Source organism: Excalfactoria chinensis, unplaced genomic scaffold, assembly GCF_039878825.1.
Source record: "Excalfactoria chinensis isolate bCotChi1 unplaced genomic scaffold, bCotChi1.hap2 Scaffold_324, whole genome shotgun sequence".
Lineage (NCBI taxonomy): Eukaryota > Metazoa > Chordata > Aves > Galliformes > Phasianidae > Excalfactoria > Excalfactoria chinensis.
The window spans coordinates 117572-141778 of NW_027315612.1; the positions used below are offsets into that span (position 1 = coordinate 117572).

At 48.6% G+C, this 24207-nt stretch overlaps 1 protein-coding gene and 1 long non-coding RNA gene across 4 annotated transcripts; one reads left to right on the top strand and one right to left on the bottom strand.

The window, feature by feature from the left end:
• Nucleotides 1–7538: 7538 nt before the first annotated feature.
• Nucleotides 7539–21110, bottom strand: LOC140264818 (uncharacterized). Of its 3 annotated transcripts, XM_072360730.1 has the most exons (5): nt 20837–21110; nt 11117–11199; nt 10797–10923; nt 10139–10249; nt 7539–10033 (listed from the first exon to the last, which is right to left on the bottom strand). In XM_072360730.1, exons 2-5 carry the CDS (start codon nt 11138–11140, stop codon nt 8613–8615), a joined length of 1683 nt encoding a protein of 560 aa, XP_072216831.1. In that variant the 5' UTR covers nt 11141–11199; nt 20837–21110; the 3' UTR covers nt 7539–8612. The 3 variants fall into 3 exon arrangements, with proteins under 3 accessions (XP_072216831.1, XP_072216830.1, XP_072216829.1); XM_072360729.1 differs by lacking the exons at nt 11117–11199; nt 20837–21110 and having other exon boundaries at nt 7539–10030; nt 10797–11054; XM_072360728.1 differs by lacking the exons at nt 11117–11199; nt 20837–21110 and having other exon boundaries at nt 10797–11054.
• LOC140264819 (uncharacterized) lies at nt 20959–24009 on the top strand. Its single transcript, XR_011906112.1, has 4 exons — nt 20959–21096; nt 22750–22846; nt 23715–23781; nt 23900–24009. It is a non-coding gene; the product is annotated as an uncharacterized lncRNA (long non-coding RNA).
• Nucleotides 24010–24207: the final 198 nt, after the last annotated feature.

A 24207-nucleotide genomic window follows, 5' to 3' on the forward strand; every position in this document is an offset into this window, starting at 1 on the left:
CCATTGACCACAACTCTCTGGGCCCGGCCATCCAACCAGTTCTTCACCCAGCGGAGCGTGCACCCATCCAAACCACGGGCAGCCAGCTTCTCTACCAGAATGTGATGGGGGACAGTGTCAAAGGCCTTACTGAAGTCCAGGTAGACCACGTCGACAGCCTTTCCCTCATCTACTAAGCGGGTCACCTTGTCATAGAATGAAATCAGGTTAGTCAGGCAGGATCTACCATTCATAAATCCATGCTGACTAGGCCCGATCCCTTGGCTGACCTTTAGTTCGTCCATGATGATACCTGAGATTATCCTTTCCATAACCTTCCCAGGCACCGAGGTGAGACTGATGGGCCTGTAGCTGCCAGGATCGTCTTTCCGGCCCTTTTTGAAGACGGGCGTCACATTCGCCAGCCTCCAATCCACCGGGACATCCCCAGTCAGCCAAGACTGCTGAAAAATGATGGACAGTGGTTTGGCGACCACATCCGCCAACTCCCTCAGCACTCTAGGGTGCAACCCATCCGGCCCCATGGACTTATAAACATTCAGCTTTCGAAGTAGGTCCAGAACCATCTCATCGCGGATCACGCAAGGCTCTTTTGGTTCCCCCTTCCTGTCTACCAGTGTAGGGGGCTGCGTTCCCAGGGAGTTACAAGCGTAACTATTGAAGACCGAGGCAAAGAAGGTATTAAGTACCTCAGCCTTGTCCCGATCCTCAGTGACCAAGTTGCCCTCAGAATCCAACAAGGAATGGGGATTTTCCTTAGCCTTCCTCTTGGTGTTGATGTGTTTATAAAAACATTTACTATTCTCCTTAACCTTAGAAGCCAAGCTCAGTTCTTGCTGCGCCTTGGCCTTCCTAATGTTCTCCCTGCACAGTCTCACTACAAACCTGTAATCCTCAGAAGTAGCTCCCCCATTCTTCCAGAGACCGTAAACTCTCTTTTTGTTCTTTAGATCAAGCCAAAGGTCTCTGGTCAGCCAGCCCGGCCTCCTCACCCGTCGGCTCATCTTTCGCGATGTTGGGACAGTCAGCTCCTGCGCCTTTAGGACAATTTCCTTCAAGTATTCCCAACCTTCCTGGGCTCCCACACTCTCCAAAGACACCCCCCAGGGGGCCCTCTCAACCATAGTCCTGAGGAGGTTGAAGTCCACCCTCCGGGATCCAAGGTGGCAGTTCTGCTGACTCCCCTCCATGGTCCGACAAGGATCGAGAAATCCAGCATTTCATGATCACTTTGTCCCAGACGGCCTCCAACCTTTACATCCCTCACCAGACCATCTCTGTTAACAAACAGCAGCTCCAGAGTTTTGTTTCCCCTTGTCGGCTCCTTCACCAGCTGTGTCAGGAAGTTATCTCCCACACACTCTAGGAACCCCCGAGACTGTTCCCTGTCTGCTGTATTGTAATCCCAGCAGATGTCTGGGAAGTTGAAATCCCCCACCAGAATGAGGGGGAGTGACCTTGAGACCTCCCCCAATTGCCTATAAAGCATCTCATCCACCTCATCATCCTGGGTAGGTGGCCTGTAGCAAACTCCCACAATAACATCGGTATTGCTGGCCTTGGCTTTTATTCTGATCCATAAGCTTTCAACCCTGTCATCGCCATTATTGATTTCCACGCATTCACAATCTTTTTTAACATAGAGAGCTACACCACCACCTTTCCTACCTAGCCTATTTGTTTTAACAAGTTGGTAGCCCTCAATCACTGCACTCCATGTGTGGGAGTCATTCCACCATGTTTCAGTGACGGCAACTATATCAAAATTTTCTGAACAAACAATGGCCTCCAGCTCCTCTTGTTTATTACCCATGCTGCGTGCGTTAGCACAAAGGCACCTGAGCTTGGCCTCCTTGCGATCAGCAGCAGCCCTAATAGCCTTGTGACTACTATTAGGCGTTTCCACAGCCACCAGCTTAACACCAGCCCTCGTGTTTTTCCTACAAGGAGGCAAGTCATCCTCCTCCTTCACCAAGGGCCAAGACCTTAGGGGTTTAGAAGCACACCCCTCTCCTGCAAGCACAGGGACATTGCATGCAGTTTCCATTTTGGTGGCCCCAGCTACTGCCCCACCCCCCTTCATAACTAGTTTAAAGCCCTCTGGATGAACCTACCCAATTCTCTCCTTAAGATCCCTTTTGACCGGTGGAACCCAAGGTCAAAAAACCCAAACCCCTGCCAGGCACACCAAGCTCGGAGCCAGGTATTGATCTGTTGGCCCATTATATTGAATCCCTCATTCTTCCCTGAAGCAGGAGGGATAGAGTTGAACACAACTTGTGCTCCCGAACCCTTTACCTGTCGCCCCAAGGCTCTGAAATCCTTTTTCAGAGTCCTCATGGAAGTTCTGTCTAACTCATCACTACCAACTTGGAACATTAATAGGGGACAGTAGTCAGAGGGGTGGACTAGGGAAGGAAGCTTCATCCTTACATCCTTAACCCGGGCACCCGGGAGGCAGCAGACCTCTCTATGTAGAGGCTCTGGCCGACATATTGGCCCTTCTGCTCCCTTCAGCACAGAGTCACCAATAACAATGACCCGTCGTTTTTTCTTTGTTGGTGATGTTCTAATGGTGGGTGAGGAACGGACAGACTTGGGGGGCACCACCAACTGAGGAGTACCATCATCATCACCATCCGAGGACCTACTCAGCTTAGGGGGTTCCCTTAGGTAGTTCCTCCACCCTCTCTCCACTCACCTCCTGATTGATTTCCAGTGCCTGAAACCTATTGCTCAGGGAGAGTGGTGGACACGGGGCAGGTAGGCAGGGGGGATACCCACGACGGCGAGTTGGAATTCTCTGCCAGCCCTCCTCAGCAGTAGGGATTGTCCTCCTGTGGTAGGGCAGGGGGTCCACCACCTTTCCGGTGTTGTTCCCGTGCTCCTCACCCTGCTTCTTCCTCCCACATTCTCTGGTGGCCCTGAGCCGCTGCACTTCCTCCCTGAGTTCCACCACCAGGCTGAGCAGCTCGTCCACCTGCTCACATCTCACGCAGGTGGGGGCCCTGCCACCCTCCCCAGGCAGCAACAACTCCAGGCACTGCAAACAGCCAGAAACCTGAACTGCAGCATTTCTGGCCTGGCCCTCTGTCTGGGTTGCCACAGTTTTGGAGGAGTAGGATCTCTTCCTGGTGGAGACCACGATTATACTGTAGTCCCAAAGAACAGCAAGAAGAGCGTAGGAAAAACTAAAGGCTAATACTGACAGCCCCTGCTACTTCAGCCACTACCTATAAGCACAACTGTATAGGCTACCTATAAGCACAGTTGTGCCAGCCCAGCAGGCAACAGACGTAATGCTCACTCACTAAACAACTCAGCTTACTATGAGCAGAGATAGTGACTACCACGCTGGGGTAAGCAGTGGGCGGATGCTTCCGCCCTCCTGAGGCTCTTTAAAGCTTGTTGTCAGGTGCTGACGTTAATGGCCAGCAACAACAACACGTTTGCAGGCTGTTTGCGGGCTGTTTAAACTGCCCGGCAGTGTCAGCTCCACCCCGATGACTCAGGAGCCTGCCTACAGCTGACAGCTCCCCAGCACAAGCAAAGCAAAGCACTGCTACTTTAGAAGTACTTTTACCCTGTGTAAGTAAAAGTAGCTACTTTAGAAGTATTTTACTTTCTACTGCTAGAAAGCGATTTACAGGCTCTGTTTCCTCAAGCGGCTTTCTACTGATACAGGGCAATCATGCAGCACATCCCTTGGGGGTCCCGGGTCCACCCCATTGGAAGGGGTACTACCTGAGCTACAGGCCATCCTGATGCACCAGCATAGCAATTGCTATGGTTGAGACTCTGGATGGTGTATTTAATCCATTCACCCTCTTTTCCCTATCCTGGACATTCTGAGTATGATCAGGGAATGAATCCAATACGGCTATCCTGAAAAGGTATTGGTTAGAACTAGCATATAATGAAACCAATTCCCTTCCCTATTTGTTCCACAGAACACTGGGACTTGTTCTAAAATTACTCTGTAAACAAAGTTGACATTGCTGTGCTACCTATTCAGTGGCGATGTATGACCTCAGAGCAACAACTCTCCAAGCCCCAACCCCCACACCTCTTTAATTTCAGCAGACATGGAGGGAGAAAACTGACAGACTGTAACTATCCATGCCAGACAGACCCTCTCAACATAATCACCAGACACCTAGCGTGGGTGTTAGCATGTACTATAAAGACCATTGAAAAGCCTCACCAATACTGAGGAGGCTTGAAGTGAGCGGTAAGGAGCCATGGGTTCATGGCTGACAAAGGAGCAGATGGCAAATACAGAGGAGCAGACGTCAGAGTGCCAAAGGGTGACAGAGGAGCAGACAGTGGATTGCCAAATGGTGGAAGACCCCATCACTTGTGCATGGAACCCACTCTATGTTGTCCTGGTGTCACAGGTTACCTAGATTTACCTGTGCTCATGACAGGGGGCGGCCTCCCCGTAGGGCCCCCAGCCCCGAAAAGGAAGGAAAAAGGGGAATGGGAAAAAAAATAGCGGCAGCAATCTAAGGAGGAAAACATATTTTACTAAATATGATATCGGAATACAAGATAACACAATATAATACAATAGGATTGAGGCTAATAAATCGAACAAAACAGAGAGAGAGGCTCTCCGTGACTAATCTCTGACCGTGAAGTCCTCTGGGATATGTAGTTTTCTTATGAGAGCTGAATATTCGGGGCGTTGTTATTCCACGAAACTGGAATATGAACCTTTTAATGATCCACACTGCACGTGATGTTATGATGTGGAATATTGACAGCAACATAACAACACCATGACAACAGGGCAGAGGTGGTTCTATTGGACACAGTGGGAACTGTGGGGTAAACTGGGAAATACAGGGCAGAGTCGAAGTGGCATCTGTATGTAGGTTTCTCCAAAAGCAATACAAGAATTGGTAAAAACTCTGCAGGATCAAATGGTGAAACTTGAGGAACAATTACAAAGAGAAAAACATAATTCAGTTTTGTTGGAAATGGCTTTTAAGGAGCTGTTAACGTGTATGGATAGCAGCAACGCTGTCGTTCATAACTTGCCTCAAGAAAAAAATCCATCCTCTAGAAGGATTGGAAGAAATAAAGTGCAGGCTTGACAAATTAGAGGACTTGCCAACTCAGTTGTGTCCTTTGATAAAAACTGAAGATGCATTTGATCACAGCCAGGATCTGAAGATGCATTTGATCACAGCCAGGATCTGGACCCTCAAATGAATGTTAAAGAAATTCCCTTCTCTGCCACTGAATTAGCAAAATTAAAAAGAGATTTTGGTCGCTCTCCAAAGGCACAGTATGTATGGAGGGTCAGTCTCACTGGTGGAGACCAAATAGCGTTAGCTGAAAAGTAAGCTGAAGGTTATTGGGGACCAGGAGTATTTATAACGACTGGCAACAGTAGTTAAAGATGCTCCTTGGTCCTTAACACAGAGGGATGCCAATTGGGCAGGTGGTCTTAACACTTTAGAAAGGGGAGACCCTCTTGTTATTACTGGGACAGCTGATCAATTAGTGGAAAGTGTTCAAAAGGCTGCCTGTCTCCAAATGATGCACGACAGAAAGCTGCAGCCACATCATGAATCACCTGTTGCCTGTTGATCCTGAGAGGATGACTCCTTTAATCAGGGGGCTTCCAGAATCGCTGAAACCCATAGGCGTACAACTGCCAGGGAAGATACAGGCTGTGTCTCAGGGAGAAAGAACCCGGGCAGTGTTAGAAGGAACTGAAACATCCAACCATCTGCAGTCAGGATACAAAGTACGGACATGGGGGGAGGTTGCCCAAGAGTTAATGAACTGTTGGAGAAAATATGGGCTGGTGATTTCATTCGCCAGTAAATCTGAGCCAAGGGGAGTGAGGCTTGCAGCAGTCAGCCTTGCCCCTGGGCTACCCAGCCCAAAGCTCAGTGGGGCTGGAAGGGTCTCATTGCCAGTAAGAATAGGTAGGTTCCATGAGATTTGATGGAAGTTCAAGGAAAACTGATGCCTTCACGCCCTCTCCCAGATGAGCGGGAGGTGGGTGGATGGCAATGAGGGGTGGAGGTATTAGAAAGCTCACAACAAAAGGAGAAGATCCTCGATTTAACACCTTCTGTCCCAAGGCCTCACTCTTGCCAGTTGCCCCTGTGAGTCCCCATCCAGTTGCTGATAAGCCAGAGAAACACTTCTCTCTCTGGCCAGCCTGTGTCAACTGACTCAGCTCCGCTGAGGCCAGCTTCCCTAACCTTAATGAAATCCCATAGCAAATATTCTTGGAAGGCAAAGGACACCCCGAAAAAGGAATGTAAAATCAACCCTCACTGGATCGTTCCCTACCCTTTGTTTGCTCTGTAATATTTGTGTCACCACTCCTGCAGAACCACGGGCTGCTGTCTGACAAGGCGGCGTTGTGTGCTGTTGTAACTCAGACATTTGTACTTTGTGTCATCCCGTGTTTTATTCAACATAAATCCTCTGTGTACTTTATAGCTTCAACTGATGAACATTTAACTCCCCCTTGCCACCCATCCCTTTTCCCTTACGCTTACCTTTTGTTTTTCTTTCTTCTTCCCTCACCGCCTGAGCGGCCATTTGTGCATCAATTTCAATCATCCTTTGAGCCACCGGGTGGTGCGAAAGACAAACCCGTTTTTCTTTGTGGTCTCCAATCTTGCTTGGTGAGGCCGTCCTAGTGATAAGAGTCTGACTGAATTACCCAGGGGGGTGAATGGTGGCTGTCACAGTGCCGCAGTGCCTCTGCTTGTCAATGCACAGATAAGCAGAAGCGGGACAAGCAGCCTTTTTCAGGGGCGCTGCTTGATGGAGCAGAGCACTGCAAAAGGCGACAATGCTTGTGCAGGACAACAGAGGCAACACTCCCTGCTGGCACATCTGTTGGGCCAGGAATGTCACACTAAGCTGAGAGAAAAGAAGAAGAAAACCCACAGCAATGGGGGATAAAAGGCCGTCCCTAAACTGGGGTCTTTGCAGACAAACTCCCAAAGACAGCCTTGGCGGAGAAATCACCCAGGGGAAATCCTCTTGGAAGAACCCCCTGAGGCCGGCTTGCTGTGGAGCTTCCTGGCTGTGTACCTCTATTGGCCCACGGTGGCGACTCTCTCTTTTGCTCTCTACAGACTCCCTGCCCCATATTTCCTTCCTTCCCTTTCCCATCTCCCTAAACGGCCAGGACTTGTAATGAACTGGTCAGACCAACATTGGAACCGTTCTTTCTTAATCTCACGCCGGGGATCCATATATCAAAGAACCTTGCCTCCCTCCTATAAATTGGAGCGAGACAAAAGGGTAGTAATCACAAAGGTCTTCTTTCTTGCTCTACTTGCAAACTGGGACAAACTGGGGCTGGACTTCTGCCCCACTGCTTGACTTGCAACACGTTGTACTTACCTGTGCTCTTACAAGATGCCTCTTAACAAGTGACCAATGGACTACAGTGCCTAGGGCAAGTGATGCTGTTCCAGACACATCCCTTAGTTCCTTAAAGAATAATTAATTGCTATCATCCTCCTCACTGGGTGGCTTATAGTAGGCTCCCACTTTACTTCCCTTGTCCCTTAATCCATGCCCAGAGACTCTCAACCACATCACTGCCGACCGTAAGCTCCATGCAGAGCTCACGTGGGACACAGAGGGCACCGTCTTCTGCTGGGTGGACACTTGTGTTGGTTGAACCGGACAGCTGCTCTGAGCAACCGATTAAAGGAAGAGCAGTAAAACCAATGTGTAGCACAGCTAGGGAGGACAATAGGGTTGTGTGGAAGAAATGCCTTCTCCAGAAGCAAGCAGTGGGCTGGAGAGGGCACCAAAACCAAACCCTGCTTGCACCTTTCCCTCTCCTCATTCCACACGCCGACATTTATTTTAAGAGCAAAAACAAGACTACAGAAAGCTCCAGAACAGCTCAGCTACTTTATTCACCCCCTTCCCTTTCCACTCAGAAAACCTCCAAGAGCCACGTTACTGCTCTGCTGACCCTTCTCTCAGCCTCAACAGCGCACTCAGAAATGACTGAGAGCAACACGTGCACACAGACACACAGCACAGCCCTGCACAACCGCTTCTCCATTAGGAAACGGCATCAAAAAGCGGCTGGTGGGAAGAGCAGAAGTGGAAAGCTGGCACGGTGAGAGAACTGCTTTGGGCAGCAAGGAAAGGCCAGCTGAAGCTCCTGGGTTAAGTCCCTTCTACAGATGGTGTCGGTGATGCCGTCTCCTTTGCAAACTCTTCCTGAGTGGGGAGAAGCATTGGTCTCCCGCATCCCTGGGCTCTGCAGCATCCTGAGGGTCTCTCTGCTGGGGGTTTTCCCATGAGAAATGAGGCACCAGCCCTGAGAGAAACTCTTCCTGCAGGAGACGTGCTCCCAGGAGCCACCTGTCCTGTGGACTGCAATGTTTAATGAGGACTGAGCTCTGCATGAAGGTCTTCTGGGAGTGCAGAGGAGCTCTCTGCTCGGCACAAAGCCCTTCTCACACTCAAGGCTTCCTGCCATGTGAACTCACTGCTGCAGACATTCTGATACCGCAGCAGATGGGATTCTCTGAGGGAGAGAAAAGACAACTTCCCAGGCATCTCCCTGCATGCAGGCCTGGCCAAAATGTTCCACCAGACAGAAGCTATGGTCTCTCTCCTTTGTGCATACGCTGGTGCAGCTTCAATTCCCACCTCCTTTTGAAGCTCTTCCCACACTCAGGACACTGAAGGGGTTTCTCTCCTGTATGGATGCGCTGGTGCAACTTCAATTCAGAGCTGCTTTTGAAGCTCTTCCCACACTCTGGACACTCATAGGGTCTCTTTTTCGTGTGGATGCTCTGATGCAGCGTCAGCTCAGAACGCCTTTTAAAGCCCTTCCCACACTCAGGACACTTATATGGCCTCTCTCCTGTGTGGATGAGCTGGTGGTGCTTCAAAACAGAATTCCTTTTGAAGCTCTTCCCACATTCAGGACACTTATAGGGTCGCTCTCCTGTGTGGATGCGTTGGTGCATCTTCAGTTCACATCGCCTTTTGAAGCTCTTCCCACACTCAGGACACTTACATGGTTTCTCTCCTATATGGACCCACTGGTGGCACTTCAAATCAGAAATGCCTTTGAAGCTCTTCTCACACGCAGGACACTTATAGGGTCGCTCTCCTGTGTGGACGCGCTGGTGCAGCTTCAATTCCCACCTCCTTTTGAAGCTCTTCCCACACTCAGGACACTGAAAGGGTTTCTCTCCTGTGTGGACGCGATGGTGGATGGTGAGGCTGGAACTGTTTTTGAAGCTCTTCCCACACTCAAGGCACTGAAAGGGTTTCTCTGCTGTATGGATGCGCTGGTGGTGCTTCAATTCAGAGCTGCTTTTGAAGCTCTTCCCACACTCAGTGCACTCAAATGGTCTCTCTCCTGTGTGGACGCGATGGTGGATGGTGAGGCTGTAACTGTTTTTGAAGCTCTTCCCACACTCAAGGCACTTATATGGTCGCTCTCCTGTGTGGACACGTTGGTGTCTTTTGAGTTTAGAACTATCTTTCAAGCTCTTCCCACACTCGGGGCACTCGTACAGTCTCTCTCTGCTGTGGATACGCTGGTGGGAAGTGAGGCTCCCACTGTCCATGAATTTCTTCCCACCATCAGAGCACTCGAATGCTCTCTCTCCTGTGTACATGCACTGCTGCCCAGTGGGCCGGAGGCTCCATTTCTTGTTCTCTGCAGGATCAAAGATCTCGTATTGCCTCTTTGCTGAGTGCGTGCACTGCTGGCTAGTGATGCTGGAATCCATTTTAAAGCTTTTCTCACACTCAGTGCACAGATTCTGCTTCTTCATCTGGCACGCATCCTCGCTCCTGGTTTCATCAGGCTGCTTTGGACCTATGCTGAAGTCCACTGTGTTCCTCAGTGTCATTCCCAGGGGTTTCTTGATGTGCTCACCCTGACCTTGCTGCAGGCCTTCCTGGGCATCCCTTCTGATTTCTTCCACAGAGATGCGACCCTGTTGTATTTCTGCTACGCGACTTCTCTGCAGCACCTCCTTTGTATTTTGGATCCCATCGGCTGCTGGATGACAGAGGAAATGCAGCAATAGCACACGGTGCCCAAAATCAAACACAGGCAGAGAAGGCTCTTACAGCCCCAGCGTTCCCCTTCCCTCCACCACCTCACCTGGGATGAGGTCTCCTGGCACGGCCTCATGGCTACGCACATCTGGGATCCAGGGCTCTTCCCCTGCTTCAAGCAGGGAGATCAACACGGGTTTGGGGGCTGGAAGTGGAGCTTCAGGGCGAGACAAACAGGGAACAAGAGAGCATTAACCTCATGCTGGCACAGTGCCTGTGCTCCACTCTGTGTCCCTCCCCATGGAGAAACCACCATTTGGGCCTGAATGACCCAACACTGTGAAGGGATATTTGTTCTTTCGAATTAACTTGACAACAGCTTATTTATTTTCTTACAATCTAGCACTGGTCAAGGCATCAAAATGTTGATGGCAATTGCATGGAAAATCCTCAGTTCCACAGCAGTAACCAGGGAGTCATCTGTGAGCTGGAGCTGCTGGCACCATGCAACACACAACACAAGGGCTGGTTTTCTCCCCCTGGCTGATGCCTGCTTGCCAGCACTGACTCTGCGGCTTTGATCAGAGTGCCGTGCATACTAATCCCTTCTGAAACTCACGCTTCTCAGTATCTCCTTTTTTGCTGGCACTGTGGTGTTAGTCAATATGTAGCTGCACGGCGATTATTCAAGGCCCGGCTTGCAGAGGCTCATTCTGCACAGCCAAAGGTGCCCTAACGAGGAGGAAAGGCAGCCAAGCTCTCACCCAGCGAGGCCACGCACTGGTACGTCTCCAGCATCACGTCCCGGTAGAGCGCTCGCTGCGCAGGGTCCAGCAGCGCCCACTCCTCCCTGCTGAAATACACGGCCACCTCCGCAAAGCTCACGGGCTCCTGCAAGCAAAGAGGCTCCTTGCTGGGAACAGCCAAGGCCCAGGCAAGCAGCCTGCACAGGACACAACCTCCCATCCCAGCTGCATCTCTGTCCCCAGCACACACACATACGCTGGCTGAGGGCACCTCCCTCTTCCCCTTCATTCACATCCATGGCCCCTTGGCCTCTCCTGCCCGCTTCCCCAACCCCTACCTCAGCTGGATGTGCTGCAGCCATTTGCTGCTCTCCTGCAGGCTGCGATGATCACGGCTGGAAGGCAGAAGTTGAACTGGAGCCTGCAGGGAGAAGAGAAATGGCAGGGGAGCTGTGAGGGAATGCAGCAGTCCCAATCCCAGCTCAGCCCTTCTGCAGGGCACTGCCTGGCCTTGCAGAGGAAGACAATGAGCTGCAGCACTGGAAACAGTCTGGCTCAAAGAGATGAACCGTCACAAAGCTGTCTCAAACTGGGAGGCTGAAACCACTGGTAGCTGACACTTAGTTCAACAGCTGAGACTGAGCCGGGGACTTAAGACAAAGCACAGCAAGGAGGCAGTCATCGTACCCCAAAACGGGGAGCAGCCCAAGTGCCCCTCCAGCTCTGCAGGACCTGCCCTCCAGCAGGGCTGTCTCCGCAGCTCACACCTGCACTGAGATCCCTTGCAGCTTGACATCAAGACTCCTTCTCAGTACAGATCTTCCATAAGACACCCGTGGTTACTTTGGAGCTTTCATGTGTTCTCTAAGGTTCTGTCTTAGAGGGACCGTGCACGTATGATTCCTTCCACACAACGCCTTGACCAAGCTTGGGACTAGGAGAGGATCCAGCCACATCCTGGCTCCTTACCTCTGTGGTCTGAAGCCATGAGAAAGGAAGGGGAACTACTCTGAGCCTCGTGACTCAATGGCAGGGCCTCCTGTAGGTGTGCGTGTAACCCTACCCTCCATGCAGTAAATAACCAAGTGTATCCAGCCACCTCCGATCCTGTTGAGTCACCGTTAAATCTCTACAGCATATCCGTATTATATCAACAAATATCGTCCTGCTTCTCCCTTAGGAGTGTTACGCTGCGTTTGGATCCACCTGTGACCAACGGGCAAAGTCTGCAGGGTAGCAAGAAGGGAAACAAACCGATGACGAGAGACATGAAGCGCATCCCAAATTCTTCTGTGAATGTCCTCGTGGCAACTGCTGTAGTTGAGCAGCAAGCAGAGGTCACAGGGAGCAGTAAAAGGACACAAAAGGGGTTATCAGCATCGTGTCAGGTTTGGAAGTGACATATGAAGCAAAGGAGAACTGCACCGGTCCTCCCAGAATCAAAAGCGACTGATAATGCACAATATTTCTGCTGCGCTACGTGGTGAAGTTGTGCCGGAGTCGCCTACAATCCTTTAGGACACACATCCTCCACCTCTATGGTTCGGCTCCAAGCAGATGTGAAATTGCACTAATGGCACTAATTAAAGGCAATGTCTCTACGCAGTTAAGGCAAACAGAGGCAGCAGAATGACGGCTTATTGTCTGCCTTAGCTGCAGCTAAGGAAACTGAACAGTGATAGACGAGGAGTGGGAAAGGGGAGTTCGATTGGAGGTCTGAGTGGTGAAGGAAGTGGAGGACATACAACAAGGACAGCCTGTGCCGACTGGGGGATCTTTGGATTGCCTGCAATGACGCCTAAAGGGGACGGCTACCCAGGAAAGAGCAGCAGAAATACTGTTAGAAAACGGTACGGCCATCCAACCATCCAGCAGGAGGTGCAGAACAGCACCTGGTTCATGGCAGAGCACCGTGAATGCAGCCCCCAACACACAAACACAGCGAGCCTCAGCGCAGATGGCAGCTGCCTCTACAGATCAGGGAGGGGAACAGCGGGTGGCAAACGGATTCAATCCTCTGGCAGATGTCTGTACATCCTCTCAGGAATGGAAGCAGCCTTGGGCTTGATGAAATCAACCCAGCCCTCAAAAAAGGGTTGGGAAAATACTTTGTGAAGGCGACTGATGGCGTTCTCTAAACCACTGATTTGCGGAATCAAACTCTATAATCCAGAGATGGGTTATAAAGCAGGTATGTTTATTTCAGCGCTGGGTGCAAGGGGGATAGCTCCTCCAAACTTGCACACCAACTGGTAAAACCGTGATACAGATCTAGGTACACCTCATGCATAGTCAATGATGTCCTGTAATTCTGATACATATTCTTTATCATGCAGACCCCCTCTTGTTATCGCCCATCTTGTCAGGGAGATGCAACTCCTCTTTTGATATTTACAACCCCTAATCCCCTCCTCGCCAGATGTCTCAGGGAGTTCTCACTCCTTATCTGCTCTCCCAGACCCACTGTCTCCATTCCTTGTTATTCTACCTAACTAAATCATTTTCTGTAAACTCCATTCCTTGTTACTCTACCTAACTAAATCATTTTCTGAAAACTACCTTTAACTATCCCCCTTCTAGCCCCCCTTTATTCTGAATTCCAGCAGAGCATCTGTTTTCTGCTTCCCTGTTCATTCCCCCCTTTTCTTTAATCTAGCAGGATTTCTCTCCTGCTAGATCATTCCTTTTCTGTGTGTGGCATCTAGATTCACTTATAATTTCTATGTTCTTGTTGATTGTCATCGACTCAAATCCTGCAGCATTTTGATTTTTTGCCTTAAATTTATCAGGGACACCTCTAGGTACCCTGACTGAATCTATATACCTTTCTTTTTCAAATGCCAGGGTGAATGTTAGAACTGATTGAAGAAGTGCCCAGGTGCCTCCCCAGTTAGATGGTTAAGTTGGACCACAAAATCTGTCCCCCACGGTACCACCAGAGATCTGCCCTGGAGATTCCCAATCTTGTATAATTTCCTGCTGAGTCCTCCATAACATTCAAGACCTCATTGCATAAGGAAAAGTTTCCCATCGGCCTGGTAGCCTTCACACCCTGCCGTGAGAGGCAAGCTGTGTGGTTACCTACTGCTGTAGAGATTGCAGGAGGGATCTTGACACCTGTATCAGGCATTGGAGGAATGAGAGAGAGAGAGATCTGCAGTCTCTGTTTCCCAGGCAGTTTTCTCTTGGTACAGGGCAATCATGCATTGCATTCTCTTGGGGTCCTTGGTCCACCCCAGCAGAAAGGGCACCACCTGAGCTGTGGGCCGTTCTGATGCACAAGCATAGCAATTGCTACGGTTGAGACTCTGGACAGTACACTTAATCCATTCTACCCAGGCATTAATGTCCCCATATCTTGTTTCGATTTCCAGTGTTTGCCTAAGATCTTTTATCTCCTGAACTGTCCTAACTGCAGGGTTTTTAGGAAGATTTTCTACCCCTTTTTAAGCTCTTCAGTATCCTGGACATTCTGTGTATTTAGTTAGGAGTGTATATGTTCAGCCTCAATAGGCAGTTGTCCACCATACATCATTCCATACACTACAAGAGTCCCTTATTCACATCAAAACTATCAGTTGGTCCCTCCCCTGCATTATTGTCAAATTTTACATTTTCCAGATAATTATCAGGATAACAAATGGGTACAGCAGTAAAAAAACTCCTTGTTACAACATGGAAAAATTTTGTGAGCATTAGTTCTATATAGGTTATAATACTCTCCCACTTACATATACAATTTATTCACCTATTTGAGGAGAAATTAAAGGTTAGTTAAAATGATAATAAAAATTAAAAAAAAACTTTTCATTATTTCCTTCTAATTCTTATCTTTTAATGGTTTTTCTGTGGCAACAGTTCCCACGCCTCAGTGCTAGTGGATGCCTTTAACAGTGTGTAGTGAGTCCATCCTTTCTTGGTTGTCCTCACAGCTATTTCAGTCATTAGAAGTACTTGGAATGGTCCTTCCCAGTCAGGCTGCAGCTTTGTCTCCTTCCCCATCTGGATCAGGATCCAGTCCCCAGCTTGAAATGGGTGAAGTCCTTGGATCCTGGTCAATAGCAGGTACCGCATAAACTGCCTTACAGTCTCCTTGTTTCACAAAACTGCAGCTGTCAGTAAACCAGGAACTTCTACATCTTCTAGGGGTTTGTCCTTTAGGTCTGACTGACCGTCTGAAATGTGCAGCTTCTGTTGTTTCAAAGTAGTCAGGAGATACTGGTTCTCCAGGTGTTCGCTAAGGAAAGATACTGGGTTGACAATATTAGTTACAATTATTTCTACAACATTCTGCTCTATCAGGATGGGCCTGATATTTCAGGAATCTTTGGGGTGAGAGCCAATGTACCCCTTTTGCCTCCAATACAGTAAACACTGGATGAGATATTAAAACTGGGATCCTTTGGCCCAATATAGATTTACAGGCTGCTTGAATATTGAGCACCAGTGCAGACACTGCCCTCAGGCACCCCGGCCATCCCTTACTCGCTTCCTGGGCAATTTGCAGCTCAGGGGTTTGGCAGATGGCTTCTTTCCTGGCATTCCTTAAGTTTCAAAGTCCAGCTGTAATCTCCCAAATATGTCACTTGCTGTTGAGTTATTTGTGCTTTCTGTAAACGAAGAAACTCAGCAGACTCACAGACCATTGCACAGTTCTCTTTTGTTGCTGTGGCATCCATGTGCTGCAGTAAAGTTCCACACTGGGATGGAGGATCCCAGGTCTCAGGCTCACGAGTTGACCAGTTCACAAAAATCATTAAGCTGTTCTCACAGCCCTGGGTAACACTGTTCTGCTTAACTGAGTCTCTTCTCCCCATATTGGCCAAACCAGGCAGAAGAGACATGCTTCAAATCCAGAAAGTAAACTCCACCTATTCATTCCTTAACTGGGTTAATAAGGTGCATGGATTTGCCACCACTGAGTGTATCCATTCAACAATTCTATTACTTGTCCTCAAATCTTGTACCAAACTATTACACTTGCTATCAGAAATTTTTGCAAAATTGGAGTCCAAGCTCCAAAAGGTTACCTATTATTTCTTCTATCCTTCTACAGTTACATATCCTTATAGGGCACCGCTTTACCCTGACTGGGCAATCTCTTGCTTTTAACTTCTACTTAGGGCTTCATGTTTGGCCCTGATGCCCACACCCCTAAGTGCATGACTCCGGGGGGGGGGGGTACAACATTGTTTTTCCCCATTTGTGTTAAAGCCAGACTTACATCTTTTATTCAGTCAATATTGTTGGACCCTTAGCTTCCGTTTTATTAAATTTCTTGCCAGAGTAACCTGGCAGGTACAAGAATTGCTGTATTCCTACTTTTATTTAATTAATCCAAATATGTAAACCCTTTTCTTGTTGGGCAGTAGCTTCTACTACTGCTACAAAACTATCTATGTGTAGTAAGAAGCATCCATATCCACCAGAAAATAAACCTCTTTATCCTGCTTCCCTAGATGCAATTTCCCTTTGCAGTTTGCACACTGCTTTCCTTCCAGGGGCCGAGCTTTCCCTGGGCTCTTCAAGCCCCCACTCCCCCCACCTCTCCCTAAGGGGATCTCTGGGTCCTATGGCCCTATTCTAGCACCACAACAGTAACAGCTGTTATTATCACCAATTCCCTTACTATCTGTTTGTCGATCAGTTTGTTTTGTTTTGTTTTCATATCGTTTACCTCTCTTCAGTCCTGATAACCCTGTTACACCTTGCCAGTCCTTGCCTTCTTCAGCCTGTGTCTGTCCCAAACTTCCTCACTTTCCAAACTCTCATCATTACATCAACTACTAACATCCTATTTCAGTTTTATCTCCTTCTCTCCAGAGGTGTCCAATGCTAACACTGGAATTTCAGGTTTCCCAGACCTCTGCACATGAAGGCTGTTCTCACTTCCAGTGCCCTGTCCCCTTCACCTCCCCCTTTCCATCTCCCCCTTTGTAGTTTACAGCAGCAGTCTCTGGCTCTCCCTCTCTTTCTCTCCAAGAGTTCTTGCGTGGGGGGGTGGAACAGTGCAGGGTGTTGCTCTCATACAGGCACAGATAACTCACCTTCTCTTTAACTCTTTTTCCTTTGCACACTATTCCACTATTTGTGCCCTCAGTTACATTTCCACATGCCCTCAGTTTTACTTCTGTATCATTAACAATTACAATTCTTATACCATCAAAGCAGTTTGTCCCATTCCCTTCAGAACCCACAGAACAAACAGTACAGTTTTTCAGTTTCCACAAACACCCTTAGTACCATATAACGTTCCTTTAGCAATCCATAGTGTTCGGTTCCTTGGGCTGTTCCACCCTTATTTTTATGGCCTTATTGCATGTTTTTCTTGATTCCCAACTTCATCTTTATCCCCTAGTTTTAATTCAGTATTCTCAAAAATTGGTGCTGTCATCCAGGTTCTCTCTACCCCTGATAACTTTAAGGCCTCATTTGTTAATTTGAGTCCTGATACCTTATGGGCCAGCAATGAATGAGCTGCCCCTGTATCAACTAAAACCACAACTTCTTCACCCTCAGGTCCCACTTTTATATTTACATGGGGCTCCTGGTGGGACCAACATTTTGAAAGTCCCAGGAATTAATCTCATTGTTTTGCTACTCTTATTTAACTCATTTTTTTTATTTATTTTATTTTATTTTTTTTAATCTCAATTAAAGATTTCATTTCCTTCTTAAAATTTCTAATTTCTCCACTAGTGAGTGGGAGTTTACATAGCATATTTGTCCTTGTCCCAGTGGGACCTCCCATAAGGGGTACACTGAGGTGTTGGTACAGCTAGTGTCCCTTTCACATTGTTTTAATTCTCTCCAGAGCCCAGCATGCCCCCCTTGTCTGTGAAATGACCCTATGTGCTTTACCATTTTCTCTTACTGGGGCAGTGCCTGTCTCCCTTTGTGCTACATTGGGGTTACATGGGGGGAGATTCTCTAGAGGGTCCCACTGATTAGGTTTGTTTTTTTGTTTGTTTGTTTGTTTTGTTTTTTTTCCTAATTCCTCTCCCTCCTGGTCCCAGACTTTTTCTTTTTACTAATTACAGGCTGATTTCTTGTATCCAACAGGCAGCATATTCTGATTCCTCTTTTGAAAAGGGGTTTTGTTCTTATATTATATACATATAAATTCAAGACCTGACAAACCCAAACTTCATCAGATCCATATTTGGCCAAATATCGATTTTCCCTGTAGTGGCTCTCTAGGCCATATCTGTACACAATATTTAAACAACTTTTTCCTGTCCTTTTTCCTGATTTTGGGATTTATTTATTTATTTATTTATTTATTTTCTTAGGTATCTCTTTCCCTTGTGTTCCCCCCCCCATTACTCTGTACACACAGAATGAGGGGGAGCAATAGTTCAAAACAAATTCCGTAAAGTTAACACGTTAAAGCGGAGGTAACACAACCCTATTGTTTCTCTAATCGGAGTCTTTATCACCCTTAAACCGCGGCATTCTCTACAACAAAAGCAACAGGGTCTCGATAATAATTGTGGTTCGCCTTTGAGGGCCTTTTCCACCGCCAGACTTCGTATGCGCTTCGCTAACAATTGCCGCAACGCTACCAATAATTAATAAGACAAACACATAGCAACAAGGTACAACATTTCTCAGAAAATATCGAAGTTGTTGGTTCAACACTTAGTTCAAATGTACAGTAACAAGCGCTAATAAGAGATGTTAACAATGGCCAAATACACATCAATTCCTGCTAATACAGCTAGGAAAACCCAAGTTAGCGTTGACAGAGTATCCACTATACTTTGTCACCAACCAACCAACCCCTTAAGGGGGAGCAAAATAGCTCTCCTCGTGCTGTGGGACTCGAACCCACAGCTGAGACTGCCTTAGTGGGACCCAAACCCACAACTAGAACAGCTCAGACCGCTTCAATGAGACTTAAACCCACAATTGAAACGGCTCAGAGACCACTTCAGTGGGACTCGAACCCACGATCTACACGGCCTCTGATCGTGATTACACAACCAACAACCCGGGCCCTTTACCAAAGGGGAGAGCATGACAGCTCACACCTCCTGCGTAGGACGTCTCCTCACGACTTACGGATTCCCCTGTACCCATTAAACATACCTTATCCGCCGATAGACGGTCCTTGTCTGCTCCCGCAGTGATCGGATGAGGGAAGGGAGTCCTTCCGAGAAATCTCGGGGCGCGCCAAAGGTGTCCCCTCTCTCAGCCGGTCCTGCAGCCGAACAGAGAGGGTCCCATCTGGGTCGCCAAAATGATTTGCGGAATCAAACTCTATAATCCAGAGATGGGTTATAAAGCAGGTATGTTTATTTCAGCGCTGGGTGCAAGGGGGATAGCTCCTCCAAACTTGCACACCAACTGGTAAAACCGTGATACAGATCTAGGTACACCTCATGCATAGTCAATGACTTCTATCATGCAGACCCCCTCTTGTTATCGCCCATCTTGTCAGGGAGATGCAACTCCTCTTTTGATATTTACAACCCCTAATCCCCTCCTCGCCAGATGTCTCAGGGAGTTCTCACTCCTTATCTGCTCTCCCAGACCCACTGTCTCCATTCCTTGTTATTCTACCTAACTAAATCATTTTCTGTCCTTGTTACTCTACCTAACTAAATCATTTTCTGAACACTACCTTTAACTATCCCCCTTCTAGCCCCCCTTTATTCTGAATTCCAGCAGAGCATCTGTTTTCTGCTTCCCTGTTCAATGGCAGCTGCCTCTACAGATCAGGGAGGGGAACAGCTGGTGGCAAACGGATTCAATCCTCTGGCAGATATCTGTACATCCTCTCAGGAATGGAAGCAGCCTTGGGCTTGATGAAATCAACCCAGCCCTCAAAAAAGGGTTGGGAAAATACTTTGTGAAGGCGACTGATGGCGTTCTCTAAACCACCTCCTGCTGATGTTGCCTACAAGTGATGATGACTCACATTCCTCGGGTAAGAACACGGCGAGGAGTCAGCTGGATGGCACACACTTCTCAAATCAATAGGACGGCTTACTTAAACACGTCAATAAATCGACATCTGAACCATAAGGCAACTCATCGAATAGTAGCAGTGCTAAACAGAACAATTAAGGCAGTAAACAGCCACGTGGTTACAACAGCCTCGTTCAGCCGCTGTTAGAGCACTCCGTGATTCCTGCATGGTATCAATAAACACATTCCTCCCTCTCTCTCCAGCTGAGCACGCAGACTGCGCTCACTGCCAGGGGACGCTCTCAGCAGCGCGTGCCCTTTGCAGAAGGCAGCCTGGGCTGTGCTTTACTCACCTGCTGCTGCTCGGCCGTGCTCTCAACGCGTGCTCCACTCAGCCCGCAGACTGCCAGCTTCTCATCGCCTGTTCGTTCCAGAGCCCAGTGCCGGAGCTGCTGCAGATGCTGAACGTGCTCAGGGCCCGCAGCTGTGCGCTCAAGGCATCTGCAGCTGCCGGGACAGCCCGAACAAAAGCCTTGCGAGGGGTTTGCACAACCCCAGCTGAGCCATCAGGCAAGCGCTCAGCAAACAAAAGGCAACGCCATTGCAAGGGTCGCCAGAGGCACGTGTTGCCCGCAGGGAAGCTGGGGACTGCCGGGGAGAAGGAGCAGGGGGAGGGCAAATTCTCTCCTTTTAGGCTTGGCATGAAGACACTCCAAAGGAGGCATCGTGGAGTTGAAAGCTTGCATCAAGCCACGCGTGCAGAGCTGCAGAGCGAGGCCGTCTCGCGTCTCCCGTGGCCCAGAGGAAGAACTGCAGCCCCAGCTGCGCTGTGTTACAGAGATCCAACCGGGCAGCAGAGCACGCTGCCCTCCTCTGCTCCCTTCCTCACCGTCCCAGCTCCGAGCCCGTTCCCGTGCCACTCGGAGCTCAGCCCGGGCTGCATAAACTGCTCCCCTGGTTGCAGCCCGTCCGGGCCAGCAAACCTGCTGCGCTGAGCGGGAGCTGGAGCCGGGACCAGGGTCCCGCCTGGGGTACGGCAGTGCCGGTTCCGCCCCTTCCGGGTCCGCTCCCCGCTGCTCTCCCGGCGCTGCTGGCAGGGGGCAGGAAGCGTGCGCTGCTCTGCACGAGCCACGAAGGGCACCTACCTTGGGTGCGGAGCAGGCTGCTCCCAGCTCTGGTGCAGGTAGCCAGGCTCCTCGGAGTCGCGGAGAGCAGAGGATGCCGAGCGCCCTCAGCCCGGAGCTGGCCGCAGGACGGCCTTGGTGCACCTCCTGCCACCGCGGGGCTGCCCGGATGCCTTCCAGCCAGGCTCTCGCCTCTTCCGCACAGGCTCAGTAGGGCAGGAATTGCCACAGCGAGCACGTCCCGAGCCGGCTGCCAGGCGGTTTCACGGCTCGTTCTCATGGCACATCCGCACCCGGGGGAGGGAGCGATGGGGGCTGCGTTTAGTGACGCTAATGAAGCGTCGCTTTCTGCCGGCTCTCTTTGCTTCCTTCGGTGGGGACGTTCGCACACCCTTGTGGTCACGCATCCCTCCCTTGCTGTCCTGCCGTTCCTTTCGTTCCTCTCACCCAGGAGCAAAACGGCGCTGAGGGGAGTCTATATTCCGCCTGGGTCTGGATTTGAACAAAGGATCGGTTCTGCATCGATACGATTCTTATCTCTCGTGTACATTGCTGCCATTCTCGGTTATCTGCTCAGGTTATTGCTGGGCTCTGGGCTGTTGTTGGGAAGAAAGACTTGCGTATGGAGGGTAGGGGAAGAGGGCTGCAACGTGCATGAGATGTGAGCACGGAAGTCATGAACTTGGACACCCTCTTTTTATTGAAAATTCTTTAGCTCTAGAGCCTCTCCCTTGCATTTTGAGAGGATTTTAGAAGAATGCGTTATTCATAGTAAAAGAATAGTTTAAAAGTCTGTTGTTTCTGATGGAGGATTGTGGACACTAGCTTGCATTTTTTATTAAAATCCATTTTATGTTACACAGCACTGCAAAAAACGTCTTGTGGTTTGAACAGTAGATTGATTGTAATCAATCAGACATTTTTCATAGACTAAGGTATGCCATGTTTAGCAAAAACTGCATTGACAAATAGAGCATATTAATGGATCCTGGGAATTTCGGCATGTAATTAGGCTTGCTTAGGTGTTTAAATGTAAAGGATGCTCTATAAATGTGCCCCCAGTGGTGCAGTGGTATAAGCTGCTGCCTGCGGCACTGGAGGGCCCAGGTTCGAATCCCCCCCCTGTGGCGCAGGGGTAGAAGTGCTGCTCTGCTACACAGGGGGCTCGAAACCTGGGAGTTGGACTCGATGATCTCTAAGGTCCCTTCCAACTCGTATGATACTATGATACTATGATAAATGTGGTGTCATTCGATAACCCATTTTTTACATTGATTATTAGAGGTACAACGGAGCATGTTATTACATTAAATGTTGAGAAGAGTTAAATCATCATCATCATAGTATCATAGTATTGTGCGAGTTGGAAGGGACCTTAGAGATCATCAAGTCCAACTCCCGGGATTCGAGCCCTCTGTGTAGCAGAGCGGCACTTCTACCCCCCACTCCACAGGGGGGGATTCGAACCCGGGCCCCCTGGTGTTGCAAACGGGAATTAAATAACAGAAAGTTTCAAGCAATATGGTCATCAGATGTTCAGCTGTTAAAACGCCATTTTTGGACTGTTGTGCTTTGGATCAAGAATTACAGTTTGGTCTGGGCAGTAAGCTTTGAAGCTGGTAAGGCTGAAAGTAGTTAAAGGATCATACTGTGCAGGTTGCAATTTTAACTTCCAGATCACAAAAAAAAAAAACAAAAAAAAAACAAAAAAAACAAACAAAAAACAAACAAACAAAAAAAAACACAACAGATCTTTCCTGTTATTCTTTGGTTATTTTCTAGCAGCTTCTATTCCCCGGCAATGTGTAGTTTGCAGTGCCGGCAGCTTCTTACTTTCCCTGGTTGACAACACGGTTTCCACGTGTAACACGATTACATGTAATCATTCACATGATGACACTGTTGATTTCTGCAAGTCTTGCTTTCTCTTTCAGGCGTTGTCTTATAGAAGCCTTCCTCTTCATCACTTCATTACCCACCTCCTCTAATATCATCGTTTGATCTCCCTTAAGGGGCGGGGGCCCTTTAAAGGTGAGGGGGCTCCTTTAAGGGGTGGGGTCTCTTTTAAGAGGGGGGGGGCTCCTTTAATGGGTGGGGCTCTCCTTTAAAGGGGGGTCTTTGGGTTTGGGGGGGTCTCCTTTAAGGGTTGTGGAGCCCTTTAAGAAGAGGACCCCTTAGGGGGTGGGGAGATGCTCCATTAAAGATGGTGTTTGTTTTAATAACGCTGCCTCAATTAATCTCAGTCCCCCTTACACATGGGACAATACTGCACCCTATGGCCACCAGGGCTCCTGCTACTGTAATCAAGTAAATAAATATGGATATAATCATCCCTTTCCATTTACCAAGCCAAGAGTCCAACCATCCAGCGATAGAGGTATCCCTGTATGATCTGCCAATTCATGGGCAAAAGGGTAGTAAGCCCCCGCAGTGCCCCAGTTATTGAGCCATTGGGAGATGAGCTATTGGGGATGGAGGTGCAACAGTGGGTCCCCAGCATTACACACACACACACCCCTTTTCAGCTAGCATCCTATTGTTGGAAATATCCTCCATGATTTTTGGTCAGGACGGTATCTCTGATCAAAGCAGTTTTAATTCGCGATTGCAATGGCGGGCGCCCTGATAGCAGAAGCGAACCTGCAGACACGATGTGACAGCTTTTATACCTTGTCTCCCATCTGCTTTCCCCTCCCCTTTCCCCTTTGGTTGGCTATTCCAGGTTACAGTTTTACCCGAGGTTTGCATTTGTTCTTTACATAATTACGTTCTGAAATGTGTTAGTTCACGTTGCGCTGGTCAGTCGCCATCCTGCTGCTTTTGTTTCCAAGATATCTCGGTACTCTTATCGTCCCGATATGTTGATTCCCTTCAAAGCTTCTTCCATTCTGTCCCATAGGCTTTTGTGAAACAAAGAGCTCGGAGGGTTCCAGTCCTTCCCGATCTCTCTTCAGGCACATCCTTAGGTCTGTCACCACTTGTATATTTTTGACAACAAACCATTACAACAGACACTGTTGCTGGTTTATACAGGTCTATTGTGAATTATTTGAACTTCTCCTCTTTGGATCCTTTACTATTCAGGTCTTATTTGTCCAGCACCAAAAATCAGTAGTTCTACTTCAGACAGCTGGACAGACAGGAGCTGCAGTCTTTGTACCCATGACTTCTACCTAATAACTACAAATGGCTTCACTGATATCATGAGACCTTGAAATAAAATATTCTAAATGCAGAAACAACGTTTGATTCCCACAATTCCCCCTTTTCTTCTTTATGCGCTGCTGATTTCTGCAAGTTTTGCTTTCTCTTTAAGGGCGTTATCTTGTAGGCCTCTTCCTCTTCATCACTTCATTACCCATCTCCTCTAATAGCATCATTTGATCTGAGTA

Coding starts and splice junctions, on each gene's coding strand:
- LOC140264818 (XM_072360728.1), bottom strand. CDS start 10,998: ATGGGAGGTTGTGTCCTGTGCAGGCTGCTTGCCTGGGCCTTGGCTGTT. Junction 10,250..10,796: donor CCAGTGCGTGGCCTCGCTGG/GTGAGAGCTTGG, acceptor CTCGCCCTGAAG/CTCCACTTCCAGCCCCCAAA. Junction 10,034..10,138: donor GCCAGGAGACCTCATCCCAG/GTGAGGTGGTGG, acceptor TCTGTCATCCAG/CAGCCGATGGGATCCAAAAT.